This window comes from Biomphalaria glabrata, chromosome 13, assembly GCF_947242115.1.
Source record: "Biomphalaria glabrata chromosome 13, xgBioGlab47.1, whole genome shotgun sequence".
In the NCBI taxonomy this organism is placed as follows: Eukaryota; Metazoa; Mollusca; class Gastropoda; family Planorbidae; genus Biomphalaria; species Biomphalaria glabrata.
In genome coordinates, this window is record NC_074723.1 from 2,003,454 (window position 1) to 2,026,847 (window position 23,394).

The 23,394-nt window shown below is 39.3% G+C and overlaps 1 protein-coding gene across 1 annotated transcript; it reads left to right on the top strand.

Moving 5' to 3' along the window:
* Window positions 1–1,038: 1,038 nt before the first annotated feature.
* On the top strand, window positions 1,039–21,268 carry LOC106077359 (alkaline phosphatase-like). Its single transcript, XM_056009056.1, has 11 exons — window positions 1,039–1,632; window positions 4,704–4,845; window positions 5,585–5,669; window positions 5,833–6,010; window positions 7,503–7,687; window positions 10,857–10,964; window positions 13,379–13,478; window positions 14,569–14,697; window positions 16,510–16,701; window positions 17,606–17,719; window positions 20,886–21,268. Exons 1-11 carry the CDS (start codon window positions 1,518–1,520, stop codon window positions 21,107–21,109), a joined length of 1,572 nt encoding a protein of 523 aa, XP_055865031.1. The 5' UTR covers window positions 1,039–1,517; the 3' UTR covers window positions 21,110–21,268.
* Window positions 21,269–23,394: the final 2,126 nt, after the last annotated feature.

The window sequence follows — 23,394 nt, forward strand, 5'->3', positions numbered from 1 at the left end:
CTCTAAGCCATTGGTTTTCTTGGCTGATTTAGGCAACCCGTTCCGTGCTCCACTGGCGCTAGTAAAGAAGGAGCACTTGTACGAAATTTTCCTAGCATATGGAATAAAAAATGTGCCTTTATCTTTGTGTCTTTCTGAGTAAGTTTGTGTTTGAGTATTTTTTTTACAAAGCTTATATTAATTCTGTCAGGCTGTCTGTCTGGTAAAAAGTTTGAACACGCTTTTTCTCCACGCCCATGGTCGGGGCAAGTTGAAACTTTGCACAATTATTCATTGGCAAAGACGATACATGAATCAATAAAAAAAATTCAATTAGACAATAAAATAATTGTAATTATTTTTTTATACCGATTCTTCAGTACTCAGTGATATGGCTAAATATTTAGGGTTTAGTCCTCTTAGATAATTGTACACTCTATTTGTCCAGCACCCATTCTGGGATCAAGTTGAAACGTCAAACAGAAGAATACAGAAGAAGGGACATAAATTCTCCATTATTGAGATATAGTTGCAAATTCGGAATTCTTCCAATTAAACAACCTATGTTTTTAGTATTTTTTGGTCTAATTTTCTTGTACGTTGTGGTACAGTTTTTAACCCTTAAAATGCTGAGCTGTTTTAGAATGAGTGCCTACAAAATGGAATTACAAATCGGAGGTTTAGAGGATAAACTCCCACACTTTTTTAAGGGTTAATGTGGTTCTCGTAATGCCTACATATTTCGATCTAGTTAATCTTTCAATGAAAACACCCAACAGAACAAATATTAGTACGAAGAGTTTAGACTATTCCAATGTTGATCCATAAACTTTATACACATTTTTTACACAATGCAAATAACTCTACACAATAAGATTTTCAAAGTTCAGCAGCTAATGACCGCTAAGTCATTGGAGATAATTAACCTTGAACTTTAAACCCCCGTCCTCCCAAGCCATTTGATGAGTGTCCGCCTACAGAAAGAATAAAAAAGAGGCCACACGTCACTAGACCTGTCACTCATGTCATGCAGATGTGACGTCCCTGTTGTGAGCTACACCACTCTTCTTTTTTTTTCTTCTAACTCATGATTTACCAAAAAAAAAAAAAAACGCGGGAAGATAAATTAGAGAATCGTCTGCGCCGCTAGAATCTGTGCACTTTTGGAGATAGCGTAACAATCAAAAGATTTACGTTCTTGTTTGTTTCGTTAAAAAGTCATTCTAATAACACTTTTTTATATTTTTTTAAAATCAAGACTTCTGGAATTGTGTTCTTCAAATGATTATAAAATCTAGACTAAACAAATTTTGCAATATTTTCGTTTATAAATTGAGTGAATTTTTAATAAATTATTTAAAGCACTTGCCAGATTTTTTAATAATTGGAAAGTGAATTTAAAAAAAAAATTCGGCGGATGTAAACAGTGAAATCCTGTCGACTTTATTATAGAAACAGATTTAGATTTATCACTACAAACTGTGTTGTAGCCTAGAGTTGTGTTGAAATAAGTTTTAGAAACGCAGCAGACTTTAACTATGACCGGCTCCAGCAAGGGTGAACAAAGAATCGCCACTAGTTTACTATGGACGATTGTACTAGTAGTGCATATCTTCTGCAGCTTATCGTCTGCTTCACGGAAGGAAGGTCAAGGTAAGCCCTTTTATTAATGATTATTTTCAGATCTCTGTTGTCATAAGAGTGTCACGGTCAGCACATTAACAGGTGTCCGTGACATTACGGGTCGGACTTAAGAATGTATTCGCCTCGGGGCCTCAGGCCAGACCCACACAAAGTGCTATTTTATAGTAAATCGGCTGGTGTTGTGAAAGGTCATTATTTGGGGTATGCAACAAATAAAATAACAAGAAAATGTGTAATTTAATATACAAATTAAAGATGAATACGCTATTTCCACTTATTTACGCAGACCTAATTGTGACATGTATGTTTTGCAAAATTTAATGCAGACGCAGCCGTTGTCTTCCTTGGTCTGTTTAATTTCTTTTTTTCGGCAAGGGCGAGACATCTGGATCTCGATGTGTGTCCCAGATCTATGGAAAAGTTCTCCTTTTGTCTCTTTCAGACGCCTTTGGCTCCCAGCTGTTTTTCTTTATGCCTGCCAGAGCACACTGACAGAAGCGCTATACAAATCTCAAGCGTAACCATGCCAACAATCCAGGCTCAAATAAAAGTATTAATAATTTCTAAAATGTAGATCTCCTTCTAGCATGCTGAGTGCAAACGGTGATATTTTCTATTTTCTAAGCATTTTATTCTGTGGCATTTTACGTCTCGAGAGACGATATTTTCCCTTTGCAACTTCTTGTGTGCCTAAAGAGGCCAATCCTTGAAACACAGCTGCGGCCAAAGGTTGGGCATCTGTAAGGACCTTATTTCGTTGTGTTTTATTAATTGTAATTTTCGCCCCCCCCCTTTTTTTTTTAGGAGGAGTGGTGTTTTATTTTCCTGAGATTTAGAAATGTGTAAACTTGAAGTATTTATGGTTAATAATTGAATAGATGTTTAGATTTTTATGAACTCTATATACATAAACTGTTTATTTATTATAATAACTTTTTTTTTTAAAAGTCGGTCTGTATTAATAGTTTTTCCATAAACAAGACAAATAGTCTCTAGATTCTTTTGTGTGTGTGTGTGTGGTGTGTGTGTGTGGTGGGGGGTGCTGCTCTTTACATTTGGTCCTTTCTGTGTGGAAAGACATGCTTCAATTTCATTTCCACTTCTGTATCATTCTTTTAATGTGTACCCTCTGTTTGTTGAGTGTTTCCAGCATAAAGACAGAGGAATATGAAGTTAATGGAAATGCGATAAAAACTAAATAACATCTTCATTATTTATAGTAACCCGTATTTAAATTAAGACGTAGTGAGTTACTGTGGTAATGGATGTAAGCACTCCACTACCTATAAAATGCTTCCTAATGGCAAGTGTCTCAAATAGCCTCTGACAACCAGTCCAACTCCTGCCCTTCACGTGTGGCTTAGATGTTGAGTCCGGCGGAACCTTTCTCACTAACAGGAGAAGGGGCAAAGGCGAGTAGCTGGCGCCTTAACCAGTAAGCTTCGGGCAGGAGGGGGCTCGTTCGCCATGGCTGGCTACCCACCTAGGAGAAGGAAAACTCTGAATTCAAACCTCTGTTGCCTTGCAGCTATACCCAATCATGGGAAAGGCTTCGAGAGTCAACCCTGAGGAAAAATCAGGACCTGGCGACCCTAAGGCACTTTGCAGCACCTAGTGCTTCACCTTGGCAGAACCTGCGACACCGCTGACCCTAAACTGTATCGGCAGTGACTTACTAATATTTAGAATTGGACCTAATTCTAATTTACAAATTGACTAGTAAAACTAAATGTATCTCCTCAATCGGTGACTAAAGGGCTAGAACCAAACTGAGCTAAAGATTTTCATCTTTTCATTAGGTCAGATTCACTTAGGACTAATGTTGGTGGCCTGGTCTAGATGTGAGTGACCTGAGCATAAGTGGTCATAATATAATGTGAGGTCAAATTTTGGCCAGCTAGCAGGGGACTTGACTGTGTAAGCGGACAGTTCATTGACTTAATCATAATCTTACGCAGATTGATGCCCCATTCAGATTGATTCGAGTAACAGGGAGTGGGATGGAATGAGCTGCTCAGTTTGAATATCAAAGTCTCAGTGCATCTGGTCGTAGTCAATATTCTGGTGGTTTTGTTGTGCTCTCTCGTCTGATCTAAGAAAACAAAGTACACACGTACTTCACTGACACGTTTATACACACTGACCTAGAAAACACAGTTCAGTATTCTTGAAGTGGATCTTGAGTTCTCTGAGATTGGCGAGGCTATATGTGCTAAAATCCACGTCTGTAATTAACAGAATTGAATACAGGCCTGATTTAAAGGCTAAATTTAGTTTGCCAAACGGCTTTTAGATTTCAGAATATTATGCGTGCAGTGATCAGATTTGATATAACTTATAATCTTCTATTTATTACAGCGACTATTGATGAGAGGTAATATAAAAAAGAATTAAAGTTGAAAGCTAGCCACTAATTAGTTAGCTATAATAAACACGTAGAGAGTATTATGCATTTTAAGCAAAGGAAACACTAAACATAATTTGCCTTTATTAATGTAAAAATGGTTAATAAGTCTTTGTACGTATCCTCAGAGATTAATCAAATGAATCAAGTTCCTGGTTGTTCCGAATCTCTGACCCACTTTTTAAAAAGTCACGTGGTTATGTTAAAAAACAATGGCAAGGCGATATTATGTTATTTCTATTACTTTTCAACTGCTAATGTCATAAGATATTCACCCTTTTAACGTGCGCTTGAACTTGGCTTGGCTTGGCTACCTATGAAGGAGGCTCGAGGTTCGACATTCGACTCGGGCCTGAAGGCAGCACGGAAAAACCTTCCTAGTTACCCTTTCCCCCCCCCCACCCAACTGGTCCACAACTGAGATTGGACCAAAGCGCTCTAATTACCACTAATTAATTATTTAATTGTTTAATTTTTATTGATTGATTCATATTTTGTTAGGAACATTGAATAATTATGCAAAGTTTCAACTCGATCCGAGAATGGGAAATGGGAGATGTGACATGTACAAAAACTGTACCAGACGGACAGACACCCAGACAGACAGAGTGAACAGATATGAGCTTTGTAAAAAAAATGCTAGGATGTGTCTGAGACTTACACGCTTTGTCTTCAGAGCAGGATGTGTGGCGACGTCAGACTCTTGAAGAATTGCGTCACGCACTGTCTGTTGCCAGGTTGCAGAACAAAAATCTGGCCAGGAATATCATCTTATTTATTGGAGATGGCATGGGTATATCCACAGTCACAGCATCCAGGTAATTGTGTCTTTTGTCTGTCCTTGCACATTGCATGTTCAGTGAATAGGGAGTGCTTTAATATATTTATCCGTTTGGGACACCTTAACTCAAGAAAACATTAAAGAAACTGGAACAGACACAAAATAGAGCAGTGAGATTCATAACAAACGAATATTCACATTTGACTAGAGAAACACCTTTAGTAAAATCACTAAATTTAGAAAGCCTTCAGGATAGAAGACTTAAAAGTAAAGTAGCAATTATACATAAAACACTGAACCATAATCTTCAAATACAAAAACAAAATTTAATAAAACACTCTGAAAGACACAAAGATAAAGGCACATTCCTCGTCCCATATGCTAGGACAAATTTGTACAAATACTCCTTCTTCCCTAGTGCTATTAGAGCATGGAATGGGTTGCCTGAGCTAGCCAGGAAACCAGTGACGTGGCAAAATTTAAGTTATTGGTTAATATGCATGACTAAATGCATGACGCGTAGGACGTAATCATCTTCTTTTTTGAAGTAACGTCTGTATTATATAAGATAAGATAAGATTTTTTTAAAAAAGCTGCTGTATTGTACTTCTATCTAAAAAAAAATAATTACAGGACCTGGGACACCTTAACATAAAGAAAAGAAAGGGGTGAAGGTCACTCGTTCCTTACTAAATCTTGTCATTTCTCACACACTTAAGACATTTAACATTGACAAAAATGCATTTTGTGTACGTTTAAAATTGATTACTTTCCAGAATCAGGGCAGGACAACTGCGTGACGAACCAGGAGAAGAGAATCTACTTTACTTCGAACGATTTCCACATGTCGGACTTATCAAGGTACAGTAACTAAACTAATAGAAACCCAGATCTATATATATAAACCTAGACTAGATGATAAGAAGTTTACTGGAGAGCTAACTATTGAGAGAGAGAAAAAAAAATATGGCTTAAAACAAAGCGCTAAGTTTGATTTTTAAAAATTTATTTTGAACTCTGGCAGACGTACAGTGCTGACTCACAAGTGACATGTTCAGCAGCTGCTGGCAGTGCCATACTGACAGGTGTCAAAATCAACTCTGGCGTAATCGGCTGTGACAGCAGGGTGGAGAAAGGCAACTGTAGCCAGTACAACGAGCGGACGCGTTTGAAGACTATTTTACATCAGTTCGTCCAGGAGGGTAAGTCCAGCTGTGTGTGTACTCCTGGCTGTGTACTCCTGGATGTGTACTTCTGGTTGTGTACTCCTGGCTGTGTACTGCTGGGTGTGCACTGCTCAGTGTGTTTGTGGTGGTGGTGGGGGGGGGGTAACTATGAATTCATTAATTAATCACACAATCTGTGAGACATTGATTCTGACCATTGGGAAGACAAAGCCCTAGACCGCACAAGTTGGATAGAGACGGTGACCAAGAAAGCTATGGAGATCGAGAAAACATGAGCCTCAGCTCTTGAAGAAAAGCGTGCCATACGAAAAATGGCCAGCTCCTCTACGAAAGCGAAAGCCACCCTGACCTGCTATATATGTGGACGGGAGTGTCTCTCCAAAAATAGGGCTCCACAGCCACATGAAAAAGTGTTCGAGATGAACCATAGTCGTTCTACGACTGAAGGAGGCCAATGGATGTGAGACAGGTACAAGATTGAGAGTATGAGTCAAAGTGGTACCTGTTATAACAATTGTTATATATATCATATGGTTATGTTTGCATTAGATGTAGCAAAATCTATAGATCACAGCTAGAATTCTGGATCTTCAGGGCGCCTCTCCACCCAGCTCTAATGGGTACCTGACATTAGTTGGGTAAAAGTAAAGGCGCCTGAGAGATAACGAATCAAGTGAGAATGTAACCCCCCCCCCCGGTAGATTTGAGATAGAGAGAAGAGAATTGAGATAAAATATTATTTAGATAGAGAGAATGGTCTGAGAGAAATAAGAGATAGAAAAAGTACAAGTGAATTCACTGAACGAAAAAGAACTGATAGTGAAAACTGATAAAGATTTGAGAGAGAGAGAGAGAGAGAGAGTGAGAGAGACGGACAGACAGACAGACGGACAAAATTTAGTGAACTAGCATTAAGAGTAAATGAGAGTGAGAGAGAATAGAGAGACGCAGATGATTGAGAAAGAGAAATCTGAGAGAGAGAGACCGACAGAATAAGACCTGAAGAGCAATGATAGTGAACGCCATAGTTAATAGTGTTCTGTGTATTTGCATTTTACATAAACATTTTTAAAGTTGTAGACCTGTTATAAAACATTAAAAAAAACATCGTAGCTACTAGAGGCACATTCCATGCGCAGGATGTGCACCACAAAAGTCCTCCTTCTTCCTTCTAGTGCCATTTGAGAATGGAATGGTTTGCTTTAATCAACCAGGAAAACCAACGACTTAGCAAAGTTTAAGCCATTAATTAGCATGCCTGACTAGATTGACGCATGAAATGCGTAGGACGTAATTATCTTCTTTTTGAAGTAACGTCTCTAATATATAAGATAAGATAAGACAACAACCATTACTTCTTGGTTATTTAAAGACGTCATAACGGAAGGTAAACTAAACAGAGGTATAAAATTTAACCTTCTCATTGTTTTTCCCCGTGAACACCTTTAAGTAAGCCCATGTATGACGTCATACGAGAGTGACACACACGTCTCTGACCTCATTACAGGTCTGTCGACTGGTATTGTCACCACCTCCAGGGTGACCCACGCCACACCAGCGGCGGCGTACGCCAGCACCCCTCAGAGGGAGTGGGAGGGCGACGTGAACATGCTGAGCGACGAGGACGCCCAAAACTGCAGTCACGTGGACGACCTCGCCAAGCAGCTCATACGTAACAACAGTGACATCAAGGTGAGAGGTCAAAGGTCAGTTTTATTCCGCTGGACGTTCGTATACCATTTGTGTTAGAACTGCGGTAGGTGGAGAATTTAGATTACCTCCCCCAGGGTATCATACATTACCTCCCCCTGGGTATCGTACATTACCTCCCCCTGGGTATCATACATTATCTCCCCCTGGGTATCATACATTACCTCCCCTGCCCACACACATTTACACACAAACCGAAGTCTGTTTACAATGGACCTCATTCACCAATCGTAAACAAACAACATTTAGTCAGGTGATAATATTGATAAAACAATGGGAAAAAAAACTATCACGTGACAGCCTTTATGGAATAAGTAATTTGTATATAAGAGATAGAGAATCACGTGGCTGAATGTTGTTTCTTTACGATTGGTACACTATGTCCATTAAAAAGCATAAAGTTGAGAAGCTTTTAAATGTAACTTATTGTACCCTCTATTGGTTTATGTAAAGTTTCAGTTTCGCAATTTATATTCAAACATTGGACTGAACTTATTTATCATATTCTAATTATATTAACACATACAAATAGGCGACTTACTTTAAGCTTAGATACTGCCGCGCCCACGGTGTATAGGGCAGTAAGCTCTTTGTTAAGAGGTGACGTACTCAGCCTCTTCCCAGCTGTCGGGCACGACATGGCCTAAATTGTGCCGATGTGCCTAAACTCAAAAACTCAAACTCTTCCCAGCTGTCGGGCACGACATGGCCTAAATTGTGCCGATGTGCCTAAACTCAAAAACTCAAACTCTTCCCAGCTGTCGGGCACGACATGGCCTAAATTGTGCCGATGTGCCTAAACTCAAAAACTCAAACTCTTCCCAGCTGTTGTCAACGGATTTTTAGGTCTTCCAAAAAATAAAAAGCACGACGCCTCGTTAGACGTGGTCGGTCTTGCTTTCGATTTTTTCTCTTTTTGCTTCCATGTTATGGCAGACTTTGCATGCGGCCTCAGAACGAGACAGCTGGAGGTCACTCACAAAGGCCGCAGGATACACATTTGAGACCAACAGAAAATCCGCTGCCGTGGACAAACGCAGACGGCGAAAAGAGAATCTAAATCGACCACCTGCGGACAATGGTTATGCTTGCCCTGGTTGTGGCAAAATAAGTAGGTCACAGCTGGGGCTGCGCAGCCACGGGAAATACTGAAATTCCTCATTAATCTTGGGACTCGAAGACAAGCCTTAATATGGCAGACTTTGGTAAGCGTCTTTCGTCTTGTATAAGAATATGTCCCGCGGCTGGAAAGGATTCTCCTTTGGTGACATTGTCACGGTATGGTATTCCTCGGATCTTCTCGGGCATCACTGTTGTATCAAGTACAGTCTCTTTTCAACTTTTAAGGATGACGTCCACGTCTCGTTGGTGGCCGTCGGGGCGTGCATTGCATTGAGGAAGTGGATCTTGATCTCCAGGCTAATTTGTTTGCCTATTTTGGACGTGGTTTTTGGAAGACGGCATCTCCATTGCATGGGCGTAGCTAGGAATTTTACATCGTTTGGGGGCACGGGGGGATTGACCTCTTAGGAGGCCCCTGCATTTTGTGTAATATTTAATTTTTAATGTAAAAAACACTCATTTGGGGGGCCCCCCTCAAGTGGGGGTCCAGGGGATTTTCAAATTCTCCCCCCTCCTCCCCCACCGCTCCATTGCTTGTACTAACCCTGCCTAAATAAGTGAACTTTGACTGAACTTTTCCGCTTGTTCAAGCTCTGTCTACCCATGAGTGACTGGGTAGTAGTCAAGCTCTAGCCAATGCGCATAACTTTGTATCGACTCTTGTACATACAAAAACTCACACAAATAATATCCACGATTCGAAGTCTCGTTGTCTTAAACAAAACAAAAAAAAAACAACATTTTTTTTTATCATATTCTTACAATGTTTTCAACCTGGCAAGTATGGCCTCCTCCTAAATTGGCCTCTGTATTGAAGTGGTTGTATTCTCCAGGGACTGTGCATGGGGCAGTGCATTAGCCAGATTTTGTATGCCAAATAATCTAACAACCAAAAAAAAAAAGTTCTACCTCAAAATCTGGCACCTGCAAGGCTTGGTTGATATTTACCGTGTAACCGTTAGTGTAGCCAAAGGTTGATGAGGCCAACCATTTACGAGTGTTAAACACATATATATTATATATATTAATATAGTTCGTCCATCGTGGTTCGATGATGACCACTTTGTCATCCAGGGGGGGCTGAGGGCTTTGCACTGGGGTTTTATGCCTCCTCATGTGGCTGGTGAGACCTGTGTGAGCCCGGAGAGTGTTAAACAATGTGCCGATGACCAACCATGGTTCCCCCAGCTCGATACATTTTTAAACATAATTATATGTATATTTGGTGTCAATTCAATTCTAGTAGCTCTAGTAATTCTAGTGTCCACCCAACTCTAATGTGTACCTGTTATTAGTTATTATTATTATAGCTTTTATATAGCGCTACTTTCATGCTTATAGCATGCTCAGAGCGCTTTGGTCCAATCTCATTTGTGGACCAGTGGGCGGGAGGGGGTATCTATAAGTTGGTTTTCCGTGCTGCCTTTAGGCGCTCAGTAAACGCAACTCTGCCCGAGTCGGGTGTCGAACCTCGAGCCCCCTTCTTGGTAGCCAAGTCAAGCCAAGTTCAACCGCACTTAGCCTCTCGACGCGTGTAAAGTAAAGGCGGTTGGTCATTGCGCTGACCACATGCTATCCTCGTTAATCGTGGGCCCGTAAAAACGATCATAGTTCGCAAGTAACACAACTAGTAACAACTAGTAACAACTAGTAACAACATCACACCACAACACACCATCAACACTGGGACTCGAATGTAGAAACCCCGACTTTGATAACCAATCATTCTAACATTTATAGCAGGGCGTAGGCAAACTTGGCAGCCGCTTAGGGCCTACGATTACCTCAAGCCGGCCCTGTTTACAGTGTTTCGCACTGAGAAACAATCTTAACTCTTTCTCTCCTAACTGACGATACCAGCGTTGATTCCACCAGAATGTGGTAAATAATTACGGAGAGAAAGAGTTAAAACAATGCTCGCACAGTGGGAAAGGGAAAGAAGTCATTTAATATTTAAATAATTATACACGTTTTCGTAGTTTTCGCCCTTGTTTCTTAGCTACAAGTTACGCTTTTTCTCTTATGCTAGGTGATACTTGGAGGAGGCCGACGTTACTTCTTGGACAACTCAACAGAAGACCCGGAAACACATATAGTTAGCCCCTACCACAGACAAGACGGCAATAATCTGATCGAGGTAAGAAGCAGAAGTAACCTTCACCTTCACCTATCCGTGAGTCTGTTGGACCGTTGGGGAACCATAGAAAAACTGTCAACCGTCTTTCTCCATTCCTCTCTGTCATTTGCCTTGGATAGAATTTCATTCTTTGATGTCTTCCCATCGCTTTCTCTGTCTTTTTCTTCTAATGCCAGAAATTAGCAATTAGAGAAGCGTATAAAAAAGAAACAGTTCTCTTTCACATTATTATTAAATTATAGCTTTTATGCTTATAGCATGCTCAGAGCGCTTTTAGTCCAATCTCTTTTGTGGACCAGTTGGGGGGGGGGGGGTATCTTGGAGTTGGTTTTCCGTGCTGCCTTTAGGCTCTCGGTAAACACAACTCTGCCCGAGTCGGGTTTCGAACCTCGAGCCCCCTTCTAGTTCAAGCGCACTTGGCCTCTCGACCACGCTTCCCACATTGACCTCATAAAACTATTAGGACATTATTTCAAAAGATGAAGACTTTTATTTAAAGAAAATCTCATTGAGATAGTGTCACGCAGCATAATGAAGCTAAGTTTATTTTTAGTTCCCTGCCACCATCTCCATAGCAACGAGCTCTTGTAGCTAGCATGGTTTCTTGGACAAGAAGAAATTCAACGACCATGAAAGGAGCAGCGAAGATTTAGCTGGGTAAAAGGCGTGGCTTGTTTGCAAATGCAGTGAAAGGTTGAGGAAATAAAAAAAAAGTCTTGTTGGAGTCAGTTGTAGAGAAAAACTAGTCGAATTAAGTTGTATTTTGAATTGTAGCACCAGAGCCATTGTTAGTTTTAGTTGTAATGGACCTCATTCACCAATCGTAAACAAACAACATTTAGTCACGTGATCTTATTGATAAAACAACGAAAAAAAAAAACTGTCACGTGACAACCATCATGAATTAAACATTAGATCGTAAATTATATAGAAGAGATAGAGCTCCACGTGGCTAAATGTTGTTTGTTTACGATTGGTGAAGGAGGTCAATTATGAGCTTGAATGAAGAGAGTCAACTTGTTGAATTGTGTTGTACAGTGTGTATTTTATTCAAGCGATTCCTAGTTCCAGAACTAAAGCTTTGTATTTATTGTTGTATGATCTTCGTTGTTAGAATTAATAGTTATATTTGAAATCTCCAGCATGTTGATTTTATTTGAGTGTTCAGTAATTGTTTAAAAAATAGAAATCTACACTCACTTATAATTTTAGAAACGCTTTGTCTGATCAACCCAATCTCACCCTAACATCAATACATCTTTACATCGAAACACTCAAAACCAATGATCGTCACATGTAGATTACACAGAACTCATCTCTCTATATGGCCAACGCTCAATGGGGGCTGCCATGTTGTCACTTGTCATCACAACTAGATCGTTAAAGGGAAACTCCGATGGTTTTTCAAATTTGAGTTATTGACATATTTGAATTCTGCGTAAAAAGTTGTAATAGTAAACATTTTACCATTTTTTATTTAAATACTTAGAAACATTTATATTTAATAAATAAGGCAGTAAATTCTTGACATCTCCAAAAAAACAGGGTGTTTTGAGATTTTGTTTTTAGGTTAGGCTTACGTCACTTCCCTCAACAATACTGAAAAGGAAACTAGATTTAACCAATCGTATCGCTTCATTCTTAGTCTCTTAAGCTTAATGACGGCCTATTCCAGAGCTATGGTACAGTTATATATACGTGTATATGGCATTAGGATAAGCAACTCAAGAAAAAAAGTAACATTTTCATCTAAGCCTCTCCCTATCCCAAGAAGTAAATAGACCGTGTGTCTGACTGATTCGAACAAACTGGTCAGTGTAAGGCTAGTCGAGACTACGTGTAGTCGGTCATGACAAGACAACCAAGCGATAGTGTTTATTGTTGTGTTGAGTGGTCAGGCGAGAAAATACAGACTGCCGTGGTTAGTCAAGCATGTCAATCTACTTTTAATACGCATTTTTTCTTTGCTTACAAAATCCTAGATCTAACTGCATAGACAAAGATATATTTCTTTTACGAGAATGTAAACTTTGCTGTATGGTCTCCTGTTATACAATAAGTCAATAGATTAAATTAGTAGGCTAGTGTGACGTCACATAGAAACCCGGTGAATGTCTGACTGTTTTGAATGCGCAGGAAAATTACGTCAGAAAAACATCAATTACTAAGTTATTATTGCAAATAAAAAAAAAAAAGAATAATATATTCATTATCTGTAAATCAAAACACATATTATATCAAAAATTGTCAAAACTATCGGAGTTTCCCTTTAACTAAATACAAATTATACGAGTATTTACGTTACGCACACCGAGCTTGTATATTTCTAGTATAGAATGAGTTTAGATTAAACCGATGCACAACAGTTCCATTACATAATCTTGAAACATGAAGTGTTCAACTCTCTCTTCTAGGAATGGAAGGAGGACAAGGAAGCCCGCAATGCCACCTACAGTTACGTCTGGACCAGAGACCAGTTAATGAATCTGAGTTCTGACACTGAGTTTTTATTAGGTACGTAACTGGGTTTATTTTTTTGCATTTTTACATTTCCACAGCAAGACTTCGTAAGACAGATAATAATGTTAACACCTGGCGACACTGTCAATTATAGACTAGGACTAATGTTTTTACCGTCAGTAAAATAACTTAAGTAATATATAGTCCCAGGACCGCATTTAGACTTGATAAGGCCAGAAGCTATTAGAGATATGGGGCCTTTGTAATCAACATAGAGGCAATTTTTACTTTGCTTTTTCTTTAGCTTATGTTGTTTATATCTAAATCCAGCACTGAGCAGTCCATGGAATAATTAAAAGCAACCACAGACCACAAATGTGAACAGACTAATCACAAATTCCAAACGAAAAATCAAGTTTTGAGAGAAAATTAATCAATTCATTTCAGTTTAACAATGATCATTTGCTTCTTCTGTTAAAAATTAAAATTAAAAATTAATTTAGGCCTAAAGCTCTTAAAATGTAAGATCTGAACTACTTGGTTCCTATCATCCTTTGACGTTCTGTTAAGTTAGACAAGACATTGGTGGTTAGTGCTGTGTGTATAGTAAAGTAAAGTAAAGTTCCACTTTCAGACCTTGTGGTCTAATGGGCAGATGATGTAAAGATCATCTGTTACTGTGCCCTACAGTTAACGAGGGTGTCATGTGGCCAGCACAACGACCAACCGCCTTTACTTTTCCCCAACTAATGTCAGGTACCCATTAGAGCTGGGTGGACTCAGAGGACACCCGAAGATCCCGACATTAAAAATCCCAGTCTTCACCAGGATTTGAACCCCGGTCTCCGGTTCGGAAGCCAAGCGCTTTACCGCTCAGCCACCGCGCCTCCGTGCTGTGTATAAAATGTGTATAGATGAAAGGAAAACATTCAGATCGCAACTGGGTTTGTGTGGCCAGATGAAACACTGCATTCATCCTTAATCTTCGGAATCGAAGACATTACCATTCATTCATAAACGAATTGGAGTGTTGTGATATATTTTGGACAGAGCCGAGCCTCGAGTCCTCCGTAAAATGTCAACAGTTTCATGCATTCAAATGATTCTGAACGCCACAAGTTCATTTTGTTCTCACTTTGTCTAGGTTTGTTCAATCCGAGCCATATGGACTTTGATCGTGTAGCAAACAATGAACCCTCCCTAGCAGAAATGACGGAGAAAGCGATTGAAATTCTGAGAAAAGATCAAGAAGGATATTTCTTACTAGTTGAAGGTTTGTAAATACTTGGGTTTTTAAATTTCGGCATTCATCTTGCACAATGAACCCTCCCTAGCAGAAATAACGGAGAAAGCGATTTCAGTTCTGAGAAAAGATCAAGAAGGATATTTCTTACTAGTTGAAGGTTTGTAAATACTTGGGTTTTTTTACATTTCGGCATTAATCTTGCAACCTTTTTTCATCTAAAACATAAAGAAAGGCCTTTTTTTTTTCGGACTTGCAACTATTACAATATTATATTAGTCGTCTGAATTTGAAAGTGTATAAAGCGCTGTGGATGATTGCATTGCTCATATAGCCTAGTAGCCCTAGTTAGTTGGCAGGGTTAGATATTTAATTATCAGGCTTTTTGCGTTTTTGATGTGATTATTGTATAGAGAGACTGTTGAAGTGTTTGTTTTGTGTGGTTGTGGAGAGAGACTTTTGAACTGTTTGTTTTATGTGATTGTGGAGAGAGACTGTTGAACTGTTTGTTTTGTGTGGTTGTGGAGAGAGACTGTTGAACTGTTTGTTTTGTGTGGTTGTGGAGAGAGACTGTTGAACTTTTTGTTTTATGGGATTGTGGAGAGAGACTGTTGAACTGTTTGTTTTATGTGATTGTGGAGAGAGACTGTTGAACTGTTTGTTTTCTATGGTTGTGGCGAGAGACTGTTGAACTGTTTATTTTGTGTGGTTGTGGAGAGAGAATGTTGAACTGTTTATTTTCTGTGGTTGTGGAGAGAGACTGTTGAACTGTTTGTTTTCTGTGGTTGTGGAGAGAGACTGTTGAACTTTTTGTTTTATGGGATTGTGGAGAGAGACTGTTGAACTGTTTGTTTTGTGTGATTGTGGAGAGAGACTGTTGAACTGTTTGTTTTCTGTGGTTGTGGAGAGAGACTGTTGAACTGTTTATTTTGTGTGGTTGTGGAGAGAGACTGTTGAACTGTTTATTTTGTGTGGTTGTGGAGAGAGACTGTTGAACTGTTTATTTTGTGTGGTTGTGGAGAGAGACTGTTGAACTGTTTGTTTTGTGTGGTTGTGAGGTAAGTAAAAAAGAATCGATTCCCCATTTCATATTTTTGGTCTACGGCGGGGGGGGGGGGGGGGGGGCAGAGGATATAGACCTTCTCTGTTTCTATGGCCACCTGTTAACAAGGGTGTTAAGTTATATTCGGAAACTAAGCGCCCTACCACTAAGCCACCCTCTTCTAGTTGTTAGGGTTCTGGGCAAAATAATCTACCAAGGAGAAAAAAAAAGTTCAAGCGTTAGATAACAAAAGATGGCGAAGCGTTAAAAAAACAACATTAATGTATTAGTACATATTTGGTAAAGTGTACATTGTACTTCAAACAGCAAATAATCTCAACGCTAATTAAGAAAGTCCAATATTCCTAATTAAAATGTGAGGCTTAGATTTTGAGTTTCTCGGAGACAAAGCACGTCACTGTGATGCCTCACTATAATGCCTCGTTGTGATGCCTCTCTGTGATGCTTTATTGTGATGCCTCATTTTGACTCCTCACTGTGATGCCTCATTTTGACTCCTCACTGTGATGCCTCATTTTGACTCCTCACTGTGATGCCTCATTTTGACTCCTCACTGTGATGCCTCATTTTGACTCCTCACTGTGATGCCTCATTTTGACTCCTCACTGTGATGCCTCATTTTGACTCCTCACTGTGATGCCTCATTTTGACTCCTCACTGTGATGCCTCATTTTGACTCCTCACTGTGATGCCTCACTGTTAGCATGTCTGAAGGGTTGAAACCTTTTTTTTTTTTTTTTTTTTTTAAATTTCACCAATTTACTTTCACTATCTGGCAGGTGCTCGAATTGACTTTGGCCACCATAGCAACTCCGCCTACACCGCCATCACTGAGACACTGGACTTCAACGAGGCAGTAGAAGTGGCCGCACGACTGACCGACCCTGAAGACACACTCATCATAGTGACCGCTGACCATAGCCACGCCTTCAACATCCAGGGCTACTCCTCAAAAGGAAATGATATTTTAGGTAACACGTTACCTCAGTGCACTTGTAGTGCACCAAAGTCTAGCAAGATTGAACTACAGGTGTTAGGTGTTGTTTGTGACGGGGAGATTGTGAGTTATCATATGATGATTGTGCATAATGATTGTGATGGAAGATTGTGAGTTATTATATGATGATTGTGCATACAAATTGTGATGGAAGATTGTGAGTTATTATATGATGATTGGGTATAAACATTGTGAGGGGAGATTGTGAGTTATCATTTGATGATTGTGCATAAGATTGTGAGTGGAGATTGTGAGTTATCATTTGATGATTGTGTATAATGATTGTGAGGGAAGATTGTGAGTTATTATATGATGATTGTGTATAATGATTGTGAGGGAAGATTGTGAGTTATTATATGATGATTGTGTATAATGATTGTGAGGGAAGATTGTGAGATATCATATGATGATTGTGCATAAAAATTGTGAGGGAAGATTTTTCTGATGTTTTACATATTTCGGAAGTTCCTTCATAGCTGAAGACAATCTACTTCCTAGTCCAAACCTCCTGCAGGACGACGGGGGATGGCAGCGGGCTGGTTATGAACCCGGGACCATCAAGACGACCGAACGACTGTCCAGCGCGCATACCTCACGACCAGGCAGTCATGAAATGAACCATAATAGTGGAAGGCCACCTACTTGTTCTAAGAACTTACTGCCATTAAATGAAACAAGCTAATTATCTTCTTATTGATCTCCTATCAATCAGCTGATCATTTATTTTTTTTTCTCAATTCTACTTCAAGAAGGAAATTCATAAAATACAGGGGAGGCTATTCTTAGTGATTATAATTGCTAAACTATTACACGGATTATATCCCTTACAGTTTGTTCTTGAAATTCAAACATTCAGTTGAATACCGTTCTCTTTTCAGGTTTCGCCGATCCAGGGCCGTATTCGGGTCCACTTGATGACTTACCGTACACAACATTAGCCTACACCAATGGGCCAGTGTATGGTCGAGTGGACTTGACAAACAGGGATACAGGTAGGCAGAACATTATATCAACATATATAGATCTAATAACTCATCATCACCGTCTTTCCTTTGCGGTCCTCGTGGAACATAGAGCCTCAGTAAAAGCACGCCACTCTCCACGGTTTTATGGTTATCTTGTACATTTAAGATTGTTTTGTGATTAGTTCTCGTGGGTTTGTTATCTATGCTTTTAAGCATGTGTTGAGGGTAACAGAAAGCTCTGTTGTCTGCCTCTAGTCTTTCCTTTACTTCTGTCATTAGGTCATTTCGTGGAGGTTTTGCATGGACTAAAATAAATAGTAGAGAAACAATTGCGAAGCCCTGTCTCTACCAGTATTTTGATACAAAATGCGATTTATGAATTTCAGTTATTTGTTGATTTAGATACAGACACAAGCAGGCTTTTAATAAATTGCATAATTTTTAAATTTTTTTTTTGCTGTTTCATTTATATTTTTTTCCATTTGGGGCCACCAAATTCAATTCGCTCAGGGCCTACAATTATCCAAGGCCGGCTCTGTGTGGTCCCTGTGAATCATTGGAGTGTACACACGAATGCTTGTATCAATGGAATGTACACACGATTGTTTGTTTCAGTTGAGTGAACAAACGATTGTTTGTATCAATGGAATGTACACACAATTGTTTGTATCAGTGAAGGGAACACACCAATGATATCGGAGACTTTCGCTTTGACTTTCATTTACGCTGGTTACACTTTTTGTTTTTCACACCCTAATTTTCTTCTTTTTTTTTTTTTTTTTTTTACTAAAATAACCAAGGTAGTTTTCAAAAATGCCCTTTACATTTCTTTATAAGACGTTCAGTATTACACCTGGCTGCCGGCGGCTTCAGAACGAGGCAGCTGGAGGTCACTCACAAAGGCCGCGGAATAAACATTTGAAACGAAAAGAAAATCAACTGCCGAGGAAAAACATAGACGGCGGGAAAAAATAATCAAAATCGGCCGCCGGCAGACAGGGCCGGTCCTAAAAGTTGCGGGGCCCTATGCGAAACTGATTGCGCGGGCCTAGTCTGGGTGGGAATAAGAATAATAAGTGAAAATTAAGATTTTGTATTAGAAAAAAAATCGACTTTGAATTTTATTCAATCTTTACTAAATACAAAATTGCGATCAAGTTAACTTTACTTTACGAACCTTGCAACCTATGACATATTTATATGCCAGTGACTATAAAAGTAAAGAAAGTATTGGAACTTCCGATTAAGGTTTCGATTGGCGTTTTCCGCCATGAATGAAACCCACAAATTACAATTTAGTCTATTTTTCGGGAGATTTTTATGAATTTTCAGATTTTAATAAATTCAGGATATTGCCAGGAATGTTTCGTATATATTTTGCAATTTAATGATTACACCTAGAATTAGCGCGGGGCCTATGAAAGCGCGGGGCCCGCATAGGTTGCAGTGGCCTAAGACCGGCCCTGCCGGCAGACAATGGTTATGTCAGCGCTGGATGTGGCAAAATATGTGGGTCGCAGCTGGGGCTCCGTAGCCACGTGAAATACGACAGTCCTCATTAATCTTCGGCTTTATTATTGTTACATAGATCTTACTCTACAACTTCGTTTTGATAGAGGGTTGGATATTGCTTTTTTTTTTTAAACTGCATTTAATCTATGCAAGGTACTCTTAAACTAGCGTCAGTCTGTCACAAGACTTATATGACAGGGCCGGCCTTAGGCATAGACAAACTAGGCAGCCTCCGATTAGTATGGGCCTTGTGAAACATGTATCAAATCTCAAACATAGCAGAACTCTATAGCTCTGTGTCTACTAGCCTAGCTCTAGGTCTCTACTATAATTCAAGGATCTTTTTTCTACGAATGTTCAGATGTAACCTACTTGTTAGACTACATATGTTCGAAGACCATCGTTTCTGCTTTTTGGTGAAATTTCGAAAGGTTATTTCTAGTCACGTGATCATGAATCGTCCATGAAGCACACTCGTTCTATCAGCGTTACATGAATTTAAATTATTGGTTGATTTAAATACCGGTACGGAGAGGCTTTTAATCCACTGCGTATTTTTCGGTCTTAATTTTTGTTTTCTTTATTTTAATTGGGGTCAATGTATTTACGTAATCCAGTACATACAATAGCTTAAGGCCCGCTCTTTATATAATATTTGTATCATATAACTTCTGCATGGTCTTGTAACATTATTCTTGTCTTAAATTAAATCAGTGTATTGCTCTGTTGATGGCTTGGAGTGCTATTAGGTGCTTAGATAATTATTTCAATGTCTGTGCATTGCTATATCTGATAGTTAAATACCGTTGTTTATTATTATTGTTAGAATTATAATTTATTATCTATATTTTTTACCTTTACCTTTACCTATCCCTTAGTCTGTTGGGCCGTTGGGGCACCAAGCAAGACTTGTCGACCGTCTTTCTCCATTCCTCCCTGTCTTTTGCCTTGTTTAGAACCTCTCTCAATGCCAGGCCCGTCCATTCTTTAATGTTGTCCTCCCATCGCTTTTTCTGTCTGCCTCTTCTTCTTATCCTGGCACTGTTCCCTGAAGGAAGGTCTTTGCGAGCCCCGTAGATCTTGTAATGTGGCCATAGGTTTTAAGTTTCGTCTTTTACAATAGTTAGCAGGTCGTCATGGGCTGCAGTAACCCTGTCTCTGATTTCTTGGTTTGTGATGCGGTCTTTGAATGTGATGCCTAGGATCCTTCTGTAGCATCTCAATTCCATTGCTAGGATCCTCCTTTCTAGCTTTGCAGTCAGCGTCCACGACTCGCAAGCATATACAAATGTGGCCATGACAAGGGAGCGCATCAGTCTGATTTTGGTGCCGAGGGCTAAGCCCTTATCTTTCCATATTATTTTAAGTTTTGAAAGGGCTGCTGTGGACTGTGCTATTCGGGCCAATAGTTCGGGTTTTGTTCCCTCATCTGAGACAATAGCTCCGAGGTATTTGAAGCTGTTAACACTAGTTAGCTTTTCACCTCCAATATCTATATTACCACTTACATTAATATTACCTTTCTTTTCTTTCCATTTTGATTATGTTGTTTGTTGATTATGTGTATACAGTTATTATTTGTAACTTTGACCTGTCTCTGTAGCACTGGTGCATTGTGGCAGGACAAATAAAATTATGAAAATAGTTAAATTGCGAATTGTTGCCGTTGTGTCTTTCACAGCGTCTCCCAACTTCCGTCAGGCGGGCTGCATCCCATTTAGCGCCGAGACTCACGCTGGGGAAGATGTCGCAGTCTACGCCATGGGGCCCATGGCGCATCTGTTCCACGCCACCCACGAGCAGCACTACATCTACCAGGTGATGGAGTATGGCGCCTGCGTTGGGCGCAGCAAGAGATATTGCACAAACAGTAAGTCCCACAACCGAAAGAAAATCAAGGGATGAACGGACCTCTCCCAAAAAAAAAATTTAAAAAAAAATTGAATGACGTCACCAACAAAATCCATTGTAACAATGTTAAGACATTGGCAAAAACATTCTTCCATGTTGTCTATTTATACTCTGTTATAGATTTGTTATGAATAAAAATCAGTTTTGCAATTCTGTGTTGTTTCTGCTTGTTTTTTTTTTTCGCTTCACATTTGCGCAGGGGATAAAGATTGTAGTCTCATATGTTAAAAGAATTGCTTATTGGGACCTGGCACAAAGTATTTGAAAACAACAGCTGTTACCTTTATGTTCTACTACGTTCAAGATGGTCTTATTGAACTCTGATAATCTAAATAGCAATTAATAATAACAATAATTTATTTATCTGGAAGAGTAACACCAGCTTCTAAGTAAAATTAAAACTATATATAGTATTTAAGGGCCTACTCTCCAAACCCTGAATTCTTCTTTCCGACTCAGCACTGGAAACTGAACGCTGAGTCTGCCAGAAGAATTCAAGACTTCGAGAGTATGCCCCTATGGCCAGTCTTAGATCCACTACTATTTCTAATGCACATAAATGATCTACCAGAATTGTACACTTTCATGAAAAGCCCGTCCCCCTCCGGGTTATTTACTTAATTTTTTCTTACTGACCACCTGCTGACCAGACGTGACTGTGTTGTTGTTTTGTGTTGGAATGTGAATAGCTCGTGGACACACCAGTAGTATGTCCAAGAGATTTATCTTGCTCTAGATTGAAGAGAGATGTATTTTTGTGTGTGTGTGAGATCTATTGTGATCAGTAAATGTAAATTCATTTTGGATTATTGTTAAACCATTCCTTGTATCCGGGATTATTCTTTACATCAAGAAGTCTGGAATTGGAGAAAAGGGCTGCGAATCGGTGAGTTTTCTGTAGAACCCTAAACTATAGAACGATATAGAACTATACAAACAACACGCGTGTAACGATGTGCGTGTGAGTTGTAGTTGATGTCATTTCTACAGTACCTTGATAGCAACCTAGATGATTGGGTGTACTGTCTTGATAGGAACCTAGATGATTGGCTGTATTGTCTTGATAAGAACCTAGATGATAGGGTGTACTGTCTTGATAGGAACCTAGATGATTGGGTGTACTGTCTTGATAGAAACCTAGATGATTGGGTGTACTGTCTTGATAGGAACCTAGATGATTGGGTGTACTGTCTTGATAGGAACCTAGATGATTGGGTGTACTGTCTTGATATGAACCTAGATGATTGGGTGTACTGTCTTGATAGGAACCTAGATGATTGTTTGTACTGTCTTGATATGAACCTAGATGATTGGGTGTATTGTCTTGATAGGAACCTAGATGATTGGGTGTACTGTCTTGATAGGAACCTAGATGATTGGGTCTACTGTCTTGATAAGGACCTAGATGATTGGGTGTACTGTCTTGATAAGAACCTAGATGCTTGGGTGTACTGTCTTGATAGGAACCTAGATGCTTGGGTGTACTGTCTTGATAGGAACCTAGATGCTTGGGTGTATTGTCTTGATAGGAACCTAGATGCTTGGGTGTACTGTCTTGATAGGAACCTAGATGCTTGTGTGTATTGTCTTGATAGGAACCTAGATGCTTGGGTGTACTGTCTTGATAGGAACCTAGATGATTGGGTATACGGTCTTGATAAGAACCTAGATGATTGGGTGTACTGTCTTGATAAGAACCTAGATGATTGGGTGTACTGTCTTGATAAGAACCTAGATGATTGGGTGTACTGTCTTGATAAAGGCCTAGATGATTGGGTGTACTGTCTTGATAAGAATCTAGATGCTTGGCTGTACTGTTTTGATAAAAACCTAGATGCTTGGGTGTACTGTCTTGTTAAGAACACATCGTCACAAACAGGCCATAACAGAATAACCAAGTCCAGATATATCACAAAAACGAATTTCATAACTGAATTTGCCACAGTCGAGTCAGTAGCTAAATATGATGTTATCCATTCAAGAATCTACTAGTAACTGTTCTAAAAGTCTACATCAATAATCTCTAACCCACTATGTCATCACTAAAACGTTGCGTTCAAAGTCCGTCTTCTAAACTGCGTCACTAGACTTAACTAAGTGTCTAACACAGGATGCTGAAATCTTACAAAGAGAATTACAAAAATTGCAGAAATTGGAGACTTATTGGGGCAAAAATACTAAAAAAAAATAAAAGCTGCTTATAACTGGGAAACCAGCTACACAAATACAACATCAATACAACATCGATTACGACATTGATTTATTAAAAACATGAAACA